The 12,068-nt window shown below is 60.6% G+C and overlaps 1 protein-coding gene across 1 annotated transcript in view; it reads left to right on the top strand.

Moving 5' to 3' along the window:
- Positions 1 to 12,068, top strand: part of GRAMD4 (GRAM domain containing 4) — a 30,692-nt gene that overhangs the window by 16,766 nt on the left and 1,858 nt on the right. The window contains exons 5-18 of the mRNA XM_004700218.3: positions 121 to 182; positions 3,038 to 3,173; positions 4,479 to 4,504; positions 4,863 to 4,954; positions 5,525 to 5,616; positions 8,056 to 8,104; positions 8,466 to 8,537; positions 8,783 to 8,826; positions 8,902 to 9,011; positions 9,209 to 9,363; positions 10,152 to 10,296; positions 10,889 to 10,982; positions 11,522 to 11,606; positions 11,930 to 11,998. Of these exons, the coding sequence (XP_004700275.1) occupies positions 121 to 182; positions 3,038 to 3,173; positions 4,479 to 4,504; positions 4,863 to 4,954; positions 5,525 to 5,616; positions 8,056 to 8,104; positions 8,466 to 8,537; positions 8,783 to 8,826; positions 8,902 to 9,011; positions 9,209 to 9,363; positions 10,152 to 10,296; positions 10,889 to 10,982; positions 11,522 to 11,606; positions 11,930 to 11,998 (1,231 nt within the window). The remainder of the gene's footprint in view (positions 1 to 120; positions 183 to 3,037; positions 3,174 to 4,478; positions 4,505 to 4,862; positions 4,955 to 5,524; positions 5,617 to 8,055; positions 8,105 to 8,465; positions 8,538 to 8,782; positions 8,827 to 8,901; positions 9,012 to 9,208; positions 9,364 to 10,151; positions 10,297 to 10,888; positions 10,983 to 11,521; positions 11,607 to 11,929; positions 11,999 to 12,068) is intronic.

Raw genomic sequence — 12,068 nt, 5'->3', positions numbered from 1 at the left:
CCCCCCCCCCCACGGCCGGTGAACAGGAGCACAGTGGGGCCACCCGGCTCCCTCAGGGAGGGCAGGGATCTTCAGGGCCCCCTTCTAACGGCTGACTCACCTCTTCTGTCCCCACTCGAGGTCCGAAGAGCAGCCGGCTCAGCAGCCTCCCAAAGGGCAGGCCCAGGCTAACAATGGAGCAGGTGAGTGGGGCTTGGGGGGCAGGCAGTAAGGTGGAAGGGGTCGTGTCCCTGGCCCTTGCGGGAACTCAAACTCTCAGGGATCGATGACTCATTACAGCCAACAAGCCGTTCCAAGCAAACCGGACTCCATTTCTTACGGGAGCAAAGCCGTGGCCGTCCCAGCCTCCTGGCAAGTTCCACGGGCAGGCGGAGCACCACGTCCCCCAGCCAGCCGTGCTGCTGTGACTGGGCAGCACAGTCAGAGGGGACGGCTCGGGTGCTGCAGTCCCCACCCTGAGCTGCAGTCTGCCCGGGGCCGGTCGTGTAAGGATTCCTGCTGGCACAGCCATTTAAGTGTGCAGCTCCTAACCTATCTCATTGGCTTGGAGCAGACGTGACTGTCTGCTTCTGTTGAGATTCCCACCCAGACAACCCTGCGGGGCAGTTCTGCTCCTCCGTCCCAGGGGCCACCACGAGTGAGCACACCAGAAAGACTCTGTCTGTCCAGGAGATTCTGCTCCTGGTCACCCTGGTTAGGCTTCTCCGGGCCATAGATCTTTCTGGAAGCAGATCAGCATTCTCCCGTAGAGCAGCCGGGGGTTTGAACCACCGACATTGCCGTTACTTGACAGCACCACCAGGGCTCCCTGAACAACAGGCTCTCCAAGGAGAAACGCTGTAACACTCTGGATCCTCAACTAAGAAACCTCGGAGCTCACTTTGCAACGCTGTTGCAAGTGTAGGAGATGCGGCTGAGCAGTAAAGCACACAGCCAAACCAAGTTCACTGCCCTGGAGTCAGTGCTGACTCAAAGCGTCCCCCTGTGGGTTACCGAGACTGTCACGGTGGACGGGAGTGGAGAGCCCAGTCTTTCTCCCTCGGAGGCTCTAGTGGTTTCGAACTGCCAACCATGGGGATCGCAGCCCAACGCGTAACCACGACACCACCAGGGCCACTTTTGCATCATCCTCAAGACCATTGCTATGTGTGAGCGTGTGGTTGCTGCCACTGTTAATCTATTTCCTTGAGGGTCTTCCTCTTTCTCGCTGACCCTCTAAGTTTCCAAGCGCATCCTTCTCCAGGGACTGGCCCCTGGTCTTGTACAGGCTCGCCATCCTCACTCTCTTCTGAGGCGCATTCTGGCTGAACCTTCAAGACAGATTTATCGGTTCTCCCGACAGTCCGTGGTACATCCGTCTTCTTCACCAACATCAGAACCCACAGGCATCGGTCGGGTCTTCTTCAGCCGTCCTCACCCACTGTCCAGCCCACACATGTCTCTGCGGCCGTGGAAAATGTGACTGGGACCAGACGCACCACGCCCTCAAAGGGACGTCAGCCCTTTCTCAGGCAGCAGGTTTGCCCAGTCAGTGTGTCTTTCGACCCCTTGTCTGCTGCTGCGAGGAGCAGGGGTTGTGGATCCAAGCAAGACGGAACCCTTGCCCACTGCCATCTTCTGTTTTATGATGTGTGTTAGTCCAGGTTGACTAGAGAAACAAACCCAGGGAGACTCATCTATACAGAAGAAAGAGCTTTATAACAAAGAGTAATTGTTATTCTGAGCAGTAAACCTCCCAGCCCAGTCCAGATCAAGTCCATAAGTCCGATATTAGCCCATATATCCGAAACCAGACTATAAATTCCTCTTCAGACCCCCGCAACACCGGCAATGACGCCGAATGCTGGAAGATCACAGGCCAGTGGTTGGAAAGTCTTGTGGATCCAGTGGCAGTGGAAGCATCTCAGCACTGGCGTGGGTCTCCATGTGGCTCCTCCAGCTCCAGGGCTCCATCCGCGTAGCTCCATGTGGCTTGTCATCAGGAAGACAAAGCAGAGAGAGTGTCTATATTTGGCCTCCAGTGAGCTGTTTATCTCCATCAGGCCTCCCAAGGAGGTCATCAAGCTGCGACCTGATTGACAGGCTAGACTCCACCCCCGCACTCTTAATAGTCTCAAGTTGGCACCAGATGACGTAAGGACCACAAGTGTGTGCGGGGATGCGGCTTCCTCTGCTGTGAGGAGCTGGCGTTCATGCTGAGGCCTAATACCACAGACCCTCCGTGGGGAAACTGAGGCGCCAGTCCCCATAGATGGCCACACCTCAAGCTTGGTTACAGAGCAGACGGTCAGCAGGAACGACTGTCCACGAGATGTAGGACACAGAGGCTCAAACTGTGGTGGTGGTGGCGCAGGATGGGCTGTGTTTCATTCTGTTGTATGAGGGGGCGAGGGGCAGGCGTCCTCATGAGGCAGCACTGACTGGATGGTTCCTGAGTGCACCATCTCCCTAATGCCCTGATGGGGGAACTGGAAGCCTTGGCCTTGACCTTGGCCACTCCTTCCAGAGCTCTGGCTGCCTCTGCATGTGTGGTGCCCCTGTGTCCACGTGGGGCAGGCCCAATGGCCCTGGGCGTGCAGGGGCGGGAGCTCACACTTGTCAGGCAGCGCCCCTGCAGGCACCTCCCAACCTGCTTCCTGGAGGGACAGCCGGATCTGCAGACCTGGCTCAAGCCAAGCAGGGCCAGTGTCCACCTTCTGGGCGTGGTGTTGTTTTGGCCAGCCTGCCCTGGGCCTGAGCTGTGCGTCAGCAGTTTATGTTGCTGTCAGACCTGATGACCTCTCTCTCCCCAGGGCTTGTCCCCTCCCAGGCCACAGAAACCCGCAGGAAGGGGCTGCAGTTATCCCCAGAGATGCGGGGGGAGGCGGGGTGTGAGATACTTAGACTCTGGGGTGGCTAGAAACAGGTGCCTGATGGAACTGAGGACTGGGGGAACCCAGAACCCCCACCACCATCTCTTTGTGGTCCCCTCCCCATGGTGGCCATCTGCTGTCAGGCCCTGGGCCAAACCTTACCACTACCCCGGCTGTCCCCACAGAGCACCGCCGGGGCCAGGGGCTGAGCGCCCGCCTGCAAAAGTGGTTCTTGGACCGGTTCGGGGAGTATGTGGAGGATTTCCGCTTCCAGCCGGAGGAGAGCACCGTGGAGGCTGAGGAGCCCCTCAGTGCCCGGAGGTAGGCCTGCCTGTGGGCTCCTTTGCAGGACTGGGCCTCGGGCTTTGACCCCTGGCGCTGTGGTGGTCGGGCTGTGGCCCAGGATGCTGCAACCCTGAGTCCTAGCCACCAGGGCCCCACTACTCAATGAAGGCAGCTGTTTCCAGTAGGTCACGAAGGCTGCGCCAGGCCAGGCGAGCCCCCTGATTCCTGGGTAAGCCCGAGGGCAGGGCTGCGCTCCCTGGGACTGCAGACTGTCAGGCGGCTGAGTGTCCTGGTGGCGGTGTCCTGGTGGCGGTGTCCTGTGTGTCCTGGCGGCTGAGTGTCCTGGCAGCTGTGTCCTGTGTGTCCTGGCGGCTGTGAGTCCTGGTTGCTGTGTGTCTTGGCGGCTGTGTATCCTGATGACTGTGTGTCTCGGTGGCTGTGTGTCCTGGCAGCTGAGTGTCCGGGCTACTGTGTGTCCGGTTAGCCATGTGCCCTGGTGGCTGTGTGTCCTGGCAGCTGAGTGTCCTGGTGGCTGTGTGTCCTAGTGGCCGTGTGTCCTGGCAGCTGAGTGTCCTGGTGGCTGTGTGTCCTAGTGGCCGTGTGTCCTGGCAGCTGAGTGTCCTGCAGCTGTGTCAGTGTGTCCTGGTGGCTGTGAGTCCTGGCGGCTGTGTATCCTGATGACTGTGTGTCCTGGTGGCTGTGTGTCCTGGCAGCTAAGTGTCTGGGCTGCTGTGTTTGGGTGGCCGTGTGTTCTGGTGGTCATGTATCCTAGTGGACATGTGTCCTGGCTGCTGTGTGTCTGAGTGGCATGTGTCCCGGCAGCTGTGTGTCCTAGTGTCTATGTGTCCTGGTGGCTGAGTGTCCTGGCTGCTGAGTGCCCAAGTGGCTGTGTCCTGTGTGTCCTGGTGGCTGAGTGTCCTGGCTGTTGTGTGTCCGAGTGTCCATGTGCCATGGTGGCTGAGTGTCTTGGCTGCTGAGTGTCCTAGTGGCTGTGTCCTGTGTGTCCTGGTGGCTGAGTGTCCTGTGTGTCCCAGCGGCTGAGTGGCCATGTGCCCTGGTGGCTGAGTGTCCTGGTGGCTGTGTGTCCGAGTGGCCCGTGTGTCCAGGGCAGGGGCTTCCCCCCACCTGGAGCAGCTCTCATAGGACTTGGGCCTCCGCTTGTGGGCTGTGCTGAGACAGGCTCCCCAGAGCCCACTGGGCTGAGGGGCCCTGAGGGGCTCACCCGAGCGAGAGGTGGGCCTGTCCTCCAAGCTGCCAGTGTCTATTGGAGCACCTCAGGTCACGGGCTGGAATGCACGGGTTGACCAGTGCGCTCCCCGTTCCCCTTCTCCCCTCTCGTAGGTTAACGGAGAACATGAGGCGACTGAGTAAGTCCGCATGGCCCCCTCTGCTCCACGTGACCCCCACCCCTGCCCCGCCGCCGCCCCAGTCCTCGTTTGAGATGGGAAACTGGCTTTTCTCCAGGTCACCTCTCAGCTGTCTCTCCAGCCCTGAGGGTGCAGGCTACTACCTGACACCTGTCTGTTCCCTGCCCCCCCTTTCTTCCCTCTTCCAACTGTTACCGCCCACAGACAGCATGATGGGGTGGCTACAAGGTTCCCGAGTGGCCCAGGGGGACTGGGCTTGGCGGGCTTCGCGTCACATGGGTGGGCCCAGGCCAGCTTTCAGGAGGGATGCCCTGGGCTTGGGCTGACCGCTGGCCGCAGCTGACTGCTTCATCTGCAGAGCGCGGGGCCAAGCCAGTGACCGGCTTCCTGAAGAACCTCTCTGCCTTATCCGACTGGTACTCCGTCTACACATCTGCCATTGCCTTCGTCGTGAGTGCTGTCCGGCGGATGGGGGGCTCCTGGGGTCCTGCCTCCATCTTGGGGTCCGAGACTGATGATAAATGGGGTGCTGTGACCTCGCATTGGGCTCAGCTGGGACCCTGTATGGGCCAGGCAGGGACCCTGTGTGGGCCAGGCCAGAACCCTGTGTAGGCTGGGCTGGATCCCGGGTGGGATGGGCCAGGCCCCCCTGTGGGCTGGCCCAAGACCCTGTATGGGCCAGGCTAGGCCCACTTGTGGACTGGGCTAGGATGCCATGTAGGCTGGACCAGGCCTGGACCCAGTGTGGGCCAGGCCAGACTGGACCCTTATATAGGACAGGCTGGGCCCATGTGGGCCAGGCCAGAACCCTGTGTAGGCCAGACCAGGACCCCATGTGCATCTTGCTGGCCCTGGCTAAGCCCTAGTGTGCCCCACTTCCCAGCCCTGCAGCTCTCCCGGCTTCTGACATCATGGCCGAGCCTGGGTGTGGCAGAGCTGCACACCTGGCCCTCCGGTGCCGCTGGAGGAGGGCAGGTGGCCCATGTGTCAGATGACCGCCCCGCCCTTCCCCGCCTGCAGGTGTACATGAACGCCGTGTGGCACGGCTGGGCCATCCCCGTGTTCCTGTTTCTGGCGATCCTGCGCTTGTCCCTGAATTTCCTCATCGCCAGGTAGGTGGGCTATGTGGGCGGCGCAGCCACTTCCCCATCGCCCCAGGGCCAGCACATCTCCCATCTGGCTCACTAGCAGCACTGATGTTGGCGGGGTCCCTGTTAGCCTCCAGAACCTGCAGGCACCATATGTAAAACCCCTGGCTGGTCCTGACCCTGCCCGGCGAGATGTGCCCAGCCCCCAGCTTCGGCTGCCAGTGCCTGCTCCACACCAGGCCAGGAGTGGGTGGGGCCACTCATCCTAGACCCCGGAGCTGGTGACCCATCATGTGGGCAACGCGATTCCAGGGGCTCTTGGTGCTGTGAGGGTCCAGGTTCCGGGGTCCCGGGTTGTGAGGGGGAACCTGTAGGTCTTGATAGCCTGGGTTCTGCAGGCCACGCCTGTGCCACCAGCACCTGCACTGGCCTCCAGTGGTGGCCGTGGCTCCTCCTTTGGGCTCCTGCAACATAGCTTTCTGCCCTCGAGGTCACCCCATCCTCATTCGAGTTTGTGTCCGGAAGCAAATGTAGTCTGTGGAGACCCTTTGGGGACAGACACAGTACAACCCTGCCAGAAGGAGGGAAACCCTCGGTGCAGACAGACTTGTGCTCACCGCCTTGACTCACCGCCACCCTACGGGACAGCACAGGGCGACCCTGTGGGTCCCCAAGGCGGCCACTGTTTATGGGAGCAGACAGCCTCACCTTTCTCCCAAGGAATGGCTGGTGGTTTTGAACTGCTACCTCTGTGGTTGGCAGCCCATGTCACTTACTGTGCCATCAGGACACCTCTGTAAACAGTGCAGAGGCCAAAAATGGAGTCCACTGACTCCAGCCTCGGGGCTTAGAATATGCTGGCGGGCGGGGGGACACCAAAACCAAGCTCGCTGCCCTTGAGTGCATACAGGCTCAGAGTGCCCCTACAGGACAGGGCAGTGCTGCCCCTGCGGGTCCCCCAGACTCTAACTCTACGGGAGCAGAGAGCTGCCGCGTGATGGTTTCACGTGGCTGGCCTTGCTGTTAGCAGCCTGAGGCATCAGTAGCCACCACCCACCAGGGCTCCCTACAGTACGTGGTGGGAGACAGGAAGCTGCCTCACAGTCGTAACTGGTGACAGGCCAGTCGTCACCATTTTTGTAGGCGGGACTACAGATGTGGACTACACCCCCCCCACAGATATACACACACATGTATGTACACACACACACACACACACACACACACACACACACACACACACGGCTGCAGATTAGAACAGTTACAGGATTGGTTCCCAGGGCTTCGACCTCCTGGCTAAGTGGTGGTCAGGGTGTGAGCCATGGCTGTGCGGCCCAGAGTCCACCAGGACCCCATCTGTTAGATACCATGAGACTGTCCTCAGCAAGCCATGCAGGACAGCGCCAGGCAAGTCCCCCGCTTTCTTTCAAGCGTAAGTCAAGGCGCCTCCCACCCCACCCATCCCTTCCCCCAATTGTAATCTCCTTGTTTCCCCCCATATGATACAATGTAATTGTTCACCCACACGATACAATGTAATTGTTCCCCCACATGATACAATGTAATTGTTCCCCACACGATACATTGTAATTGTTCCCCCACATGATACAATGTAATTGTTCCCCCACACGATACAATGTAATTGTTCCCCACACGATACATTGTAATTGTTCCCCCACATGATATAATGTAATTGTTCCCCCACACGGTACATTGTAATTGTTCCCCCACATGATATAATGTAATTGTTCCCCCACACGATACATTGTAATTGTTTCCCCACATGATACATTGTAATTCCCCCCCACATGATACAATGTAATTGTTTCCCCACATGATACATTGTAATTTCCCCCCACATGATACAATGTAATTGTTCCCCCACACGATACAATGTAATTGTTTCCCCACACGATACAATGTAATTGTTCAGTCCCATCGATCACACTAAGATTGGTGCAGCCCTCACCACAATGTCAGAACATGGTCTTGTCTTACTCTCTGTTCAGCGCCTCCCAATTAGAATCCACTTTCACACACTCACCTTGAGGTCAGAAAGGAGGGAAATGGATCCGGATTCCACATGGACTTGGGCCTCTCCATGAGGACCACAGCCCCGCAAACCTGGGCTTCAGAATTTCAGCTCCCCGTCGGCTTTTCCCTAGAAAATAAGACGCATAAATAAATAGTCTGGAAGGTGTCGGCAGTGCCCTCCTGGGGCCCCATTGCCTGGAGGAGGGGCTGTGGAATGTGCTGGAACCCACGCTCCCAGGGTGGGCCGGGCAAGGAGGCTAGGTGCTCTGTTCCCAGGAATCAGGGACCGGACTCTGGACCCCACCCCACACCAATCCCCACCAGCCACCCCTGCCATCCCCTCTGCTGGCCCCTCTGGGCACTTGGGGGTCCCTGGCCGGCAAAAGCCCGGGCAGATGACCGTTGACCGTTGCATGGCCTTGTGCACAGGGGCTGGAGGATCCAGTGGAGCATTGTCCCCGAGGTGTCTGAAGCTGTGGTGAGTCCCACGGGCCCGGGGCATCGCTCTGCTCTGCAGAAGGGCCTGGAGGGTTCCTGGGGCCCCTGGGTGGGGCATGTGTGCACCCACTGGCGTCCTGCCCCATTGCTCCTGTCAGGGCTTCAGTTTCCCTTCCTGCTAAGTATGGGGCACGGGGTGTTGAGGGGGACCAGCTAGGAAGTGAACCTCTGTGTGCCCTCACTGCAGCCTGGGACTGTCCACTGCCCCATCCCCCACGAGTTTGGGTGAGATGGCAGAGCTGTCCCCTGTGGGGACAGCAGTGTGACCCCCTGACTGCTGGGGAGGGGATCCCTCCTCGTATTTGTGGGTCGTTTTCAGGGAGCTCACTTTTCCTTTGAAGGAGCCTCCCAAAGAGGACCTGACCGTGTCTGAGAAGTTCCAGCTGGTGCTGGACGTAGCCCAGAAGGCACAGGTGACGCTGGATTGGTCATGGGGCTACGGGTAGGGGGCAGTGGTGCTGGCCTGGTCCAGGTGGTGGTGGAGCCTTGGGGCCCTGAGCACCCCAAGTTCTGGGCCAGGTGCTGTCTACGGGTGGGTGGATAATTGTGCTCCCTGTCCCCACAAACGCTCAGCCTGAGTGCTCCCCATCTTCAGACCCTCAGCCTGAGTGCTCCCCGTGCTCACTCCTGCTGTGCACTCGGTTTTGTCCCCACACAGAACCTCTTTGGCAAGATGGCCGACATCTTGGAGAAGATCAAGAAGTGAGTGGAATGGGGGCAGGGCAGGTGGGGGCCAGGGTGGGTGACCAAGTGGCTTCACTGACCCCCTCCCTGCAGCCTGTTCATGTGGGTGCAGCCCGAGATCACACAGAAGCTCTACATCGCCCTGTGGGCCGCCTTCCTTGCCTCCTGCTTCCTCCCCTACCGCCTCGTGGGGCTCGCTGCGGGTGAGCGACGGCCACGGCCCGTGGGGCTGGTGGCTCGCCGTAGGGGATAGCCATTGCCCAGGGGGCTTGCTATGGGTAAAGAGGGTGCTCACCGCCGTGGGGGGCTCGCCCTGGGCGAGGGGTCCCCCAGAGGGGCCAGGACTGCCGCCGGGTGGCAGGCTGGTGGCAGAGATCCAAGAGGGCTGCTCCCCTCTCAGGCCTCTACGCCGGCATCAAGTTCTTCCTCATCGATTTCATCTTCAAACGCTGCCCGCGCCTGCGAGCCAAGTATGACACCCCCTACATCATCTGGAAGAATCTCCCCACTGACCCCCAGCTCAAGGAGCGAGCCAGCGCCACCGTGTCACGCCGGGTGAGCCACGGGCTCCAATGGTGGGGGCCTCAGAACTCAGTGTCGCCCGTCACTGGCAGGCTACCCTTGACCTCTGCAGGGCCCATGGGGGCGAGCTGCCCAGGCCCCACTGTACGGCTTTGAGGCTGAGGCGGCCGGGACAAGCAGTCCTGGGACAATGGACCCTCTGGGCCCCAGCACCCTCAGTGCCCCCAGACACGCAGCACCCCAGGGTGGTCTGGTGTGTGTGTTCTGAGGGATGGTGCACTCTCAGAGGGAGCAAAGGATGGGGCAGGTGGCCCAGGCCCAGTAGAGGTGTCACCCAGCAGGACAGGCTCTGAGTGTGTGTGTACGTCATGTGGGCCTCATACGTCAGTGGCCTCATACTATCGTGACCCGAGTGCTGGTTCCTGACTGCTCTTGGCCGCCCCCTCCCCACCTGTGTCCATTTGAAATGCCTCACGCTGGACACATGGGCCTTGGGGACACGTGCTGGACATGGACCGAGCACAGCCTGTATGCTGGGGCCGGAACAAAACACAAACCAACCCTCGTTGCCATCGAGCCCATCCCGGGTCACAGCGGGAGATGAAAGCCTTGTCTTCCTCCTGCTGAGTTGCAGGTGGTTTTGAACTGCCCGCCTTGCAAGAACAGGACTTCAGTGTCCAGCAGACACCACACACTGTACTTTGCAAGCCTGCAGCCCACGTGGGGGCTTGTGCACACCTGAGCACTTTGTCTTCCCATGTCCCCAGTACCCTGTGGCCAGCTGCCCGTCCCTGTGCCTGATGGGCCTCCACTGTCCACAGATCCAGACCGCCTCCTCCCGGAGCTGCGTGGCCAGCGCCCCAGCCGGCCTGAGCAGAGACGAGGACTCCAGCCGCTTCCACGGCACCAAGAAGGGGAACTTCCACGAAATCTTCAACCTGACGGAGAATGAGCGGCCGCTGGCAGGTATGTACAGTGACCAGAACTCACCGCAGCACAGGCACCAGACCCCACAGCCTGGGGTTCTCACCAACAGACCACTGTCTGGGTACCCCGCCACCTAGATACCATGACCCAGGGGCCCCACCACCATGCACAACCATCGCCCAGGTCCGGACACTGACCACAGCCTGTTACACACACACCCCTCTCCACCAGACCCTGGCCCTTGCACGAGGACCTGGCTACCAGACACTGCCCTCTGGCCAGAGGTGCACACATTGATCAGAGCCCCTGCCACGTCACGGGGCTCTGAGTTGGAGAGGCTGGTCAGCAGAGTGGCCAGGAGCTGGGGGACCAGCCGTCCTGGGTTTTTGGGATCCCAGGCCTGAACAGCCGGTAGAGGGACCGCCTGGTGGTGGAGCACCTTCTCCACCCAGGTGGGAACAGCAGAGGCTCGGGGTAGCAGGCGTCTGTGCCTGCCTGGCCATGTCCAGCACTGTGGCTGTCTGTAGCGCCAACAGTTGCCTGTCAGAGGCAAGATGGGGCCCCGCCCACCCGTGGGTCACTGTGTGAGACGCCCTCTCGAACGCGTGGCCGGTGTGTTCCCCCCCTACAGTGTGTGAGAGCGGGTGGCGCTGCTGCCTCATCAACAGGGATCGCAAGATGCCCACGGACTACATCCGCAATGGCGTGCTGTACGTGACTGAGAAGTGAGTGTGCCGCACCGGAGGCCTGCCAGCAGCTGAGCTGCTTGATGCAGGTCCGGTCCCAGAGGCCAGGCAGGGGGTCCCTGCTGTTCTTGCTGAAGATCTGGGCTTCCCGGGGAGGGAGGGAGGGAAGGAGGGAGGGAGGGAGGGAGGGAGGGTACTGGAGGGTTCCATCCTGTCCTCATCTCTCGGACCCATGGTAGGCTGGCCCAGTGCCCCCGAGAATCGAGGTGCCCTCCCCAGGAAGGCAGCAGCCTGCGACAGCCCCCTCTAACGGGGCTCGTGTGGAAGGCCACCTTAGTGGCCTGACCCAGGACCTGACCCAGGTGGGGGGATGTTCTCGACCTTGTCCTGGGGTACGGGGCCTTGGCTACCCCAGCCTTGGTTTTGTGGGGAGCGGCGGCCTCCGCTTTGAGAGGCTGTGTGACCTGGTGTGAGGGGGGCAGGTGTGCCTGGGGGCTCCTGGATAGGACCCCCACCCCCGAGCCAGCACTGCCTTGGCCCAGCAGCTGGACCCCACCTGTCTCCCTGCCCCCACCCAGCTACTTGTGCTTCGAGAGCTCCAAGTCCGGGTCTTCCAAGCGAAACAAGGTCATCAAGCTGGTGGACATCACGGACATCCAGAAGGTGGGTGTGTCACCTGTCTGCCGCCGGCCAGGGAGGGGCTTGGATAGAACCCAGATGAGTCTGGGCCCCCCAAGATGTCCGTGGGCCTGTCCAAGCCTGTGCTAGCCCGCTGCGCCGCGTGGTGCAGGGCCCCGTGAGACTCGGGTGTGGAGCCCAGGGCCCACAGCCCATGTTTCAGCCAGGGTGAGGTGCCCAGGCCTGTCTGCTGGCTCCCCAACCCCTCTCTTCAATGAGCTTCCTGATCGGGTCCCCGGGGGCAGTGGGTGGAGGTGGCAGCCTGTTCTGGGAGATGTCCAATGGTGACACATGCCCTTGCCTTTCAGTACAAGGTTCTCTCTGTCCTCCCGGGGTCAGGCATGGGGATAGCAGTGTCTACACCTTCCACCCAAAAAGTAAGTGTTGGGGAGCTGGCGGGGTGCCTGCAGGGTTTGGGGAGGGTCTCGGGCTTCCCCGAGCCGCACC

Source organism: Echinops telfairi, unplaced genomic scaffold, assembly GCF_000313985.2.
Source record: "Echinops telfairi isolate 266 unplaced genomic scaffold, ASM31398v2 ScPeMD7_2;HRSCAF=8, whole genome shotgun sequence".
Lineage (NCBI taxonomy): Eukaryota > Metazoa > Chordata > Mammalia > Afrosoricida > Tenrecidae > Echinops > Echinops telfairi.
This window is presented reverse-complemented; position numbering and strand designations above follow the sequence as displayed.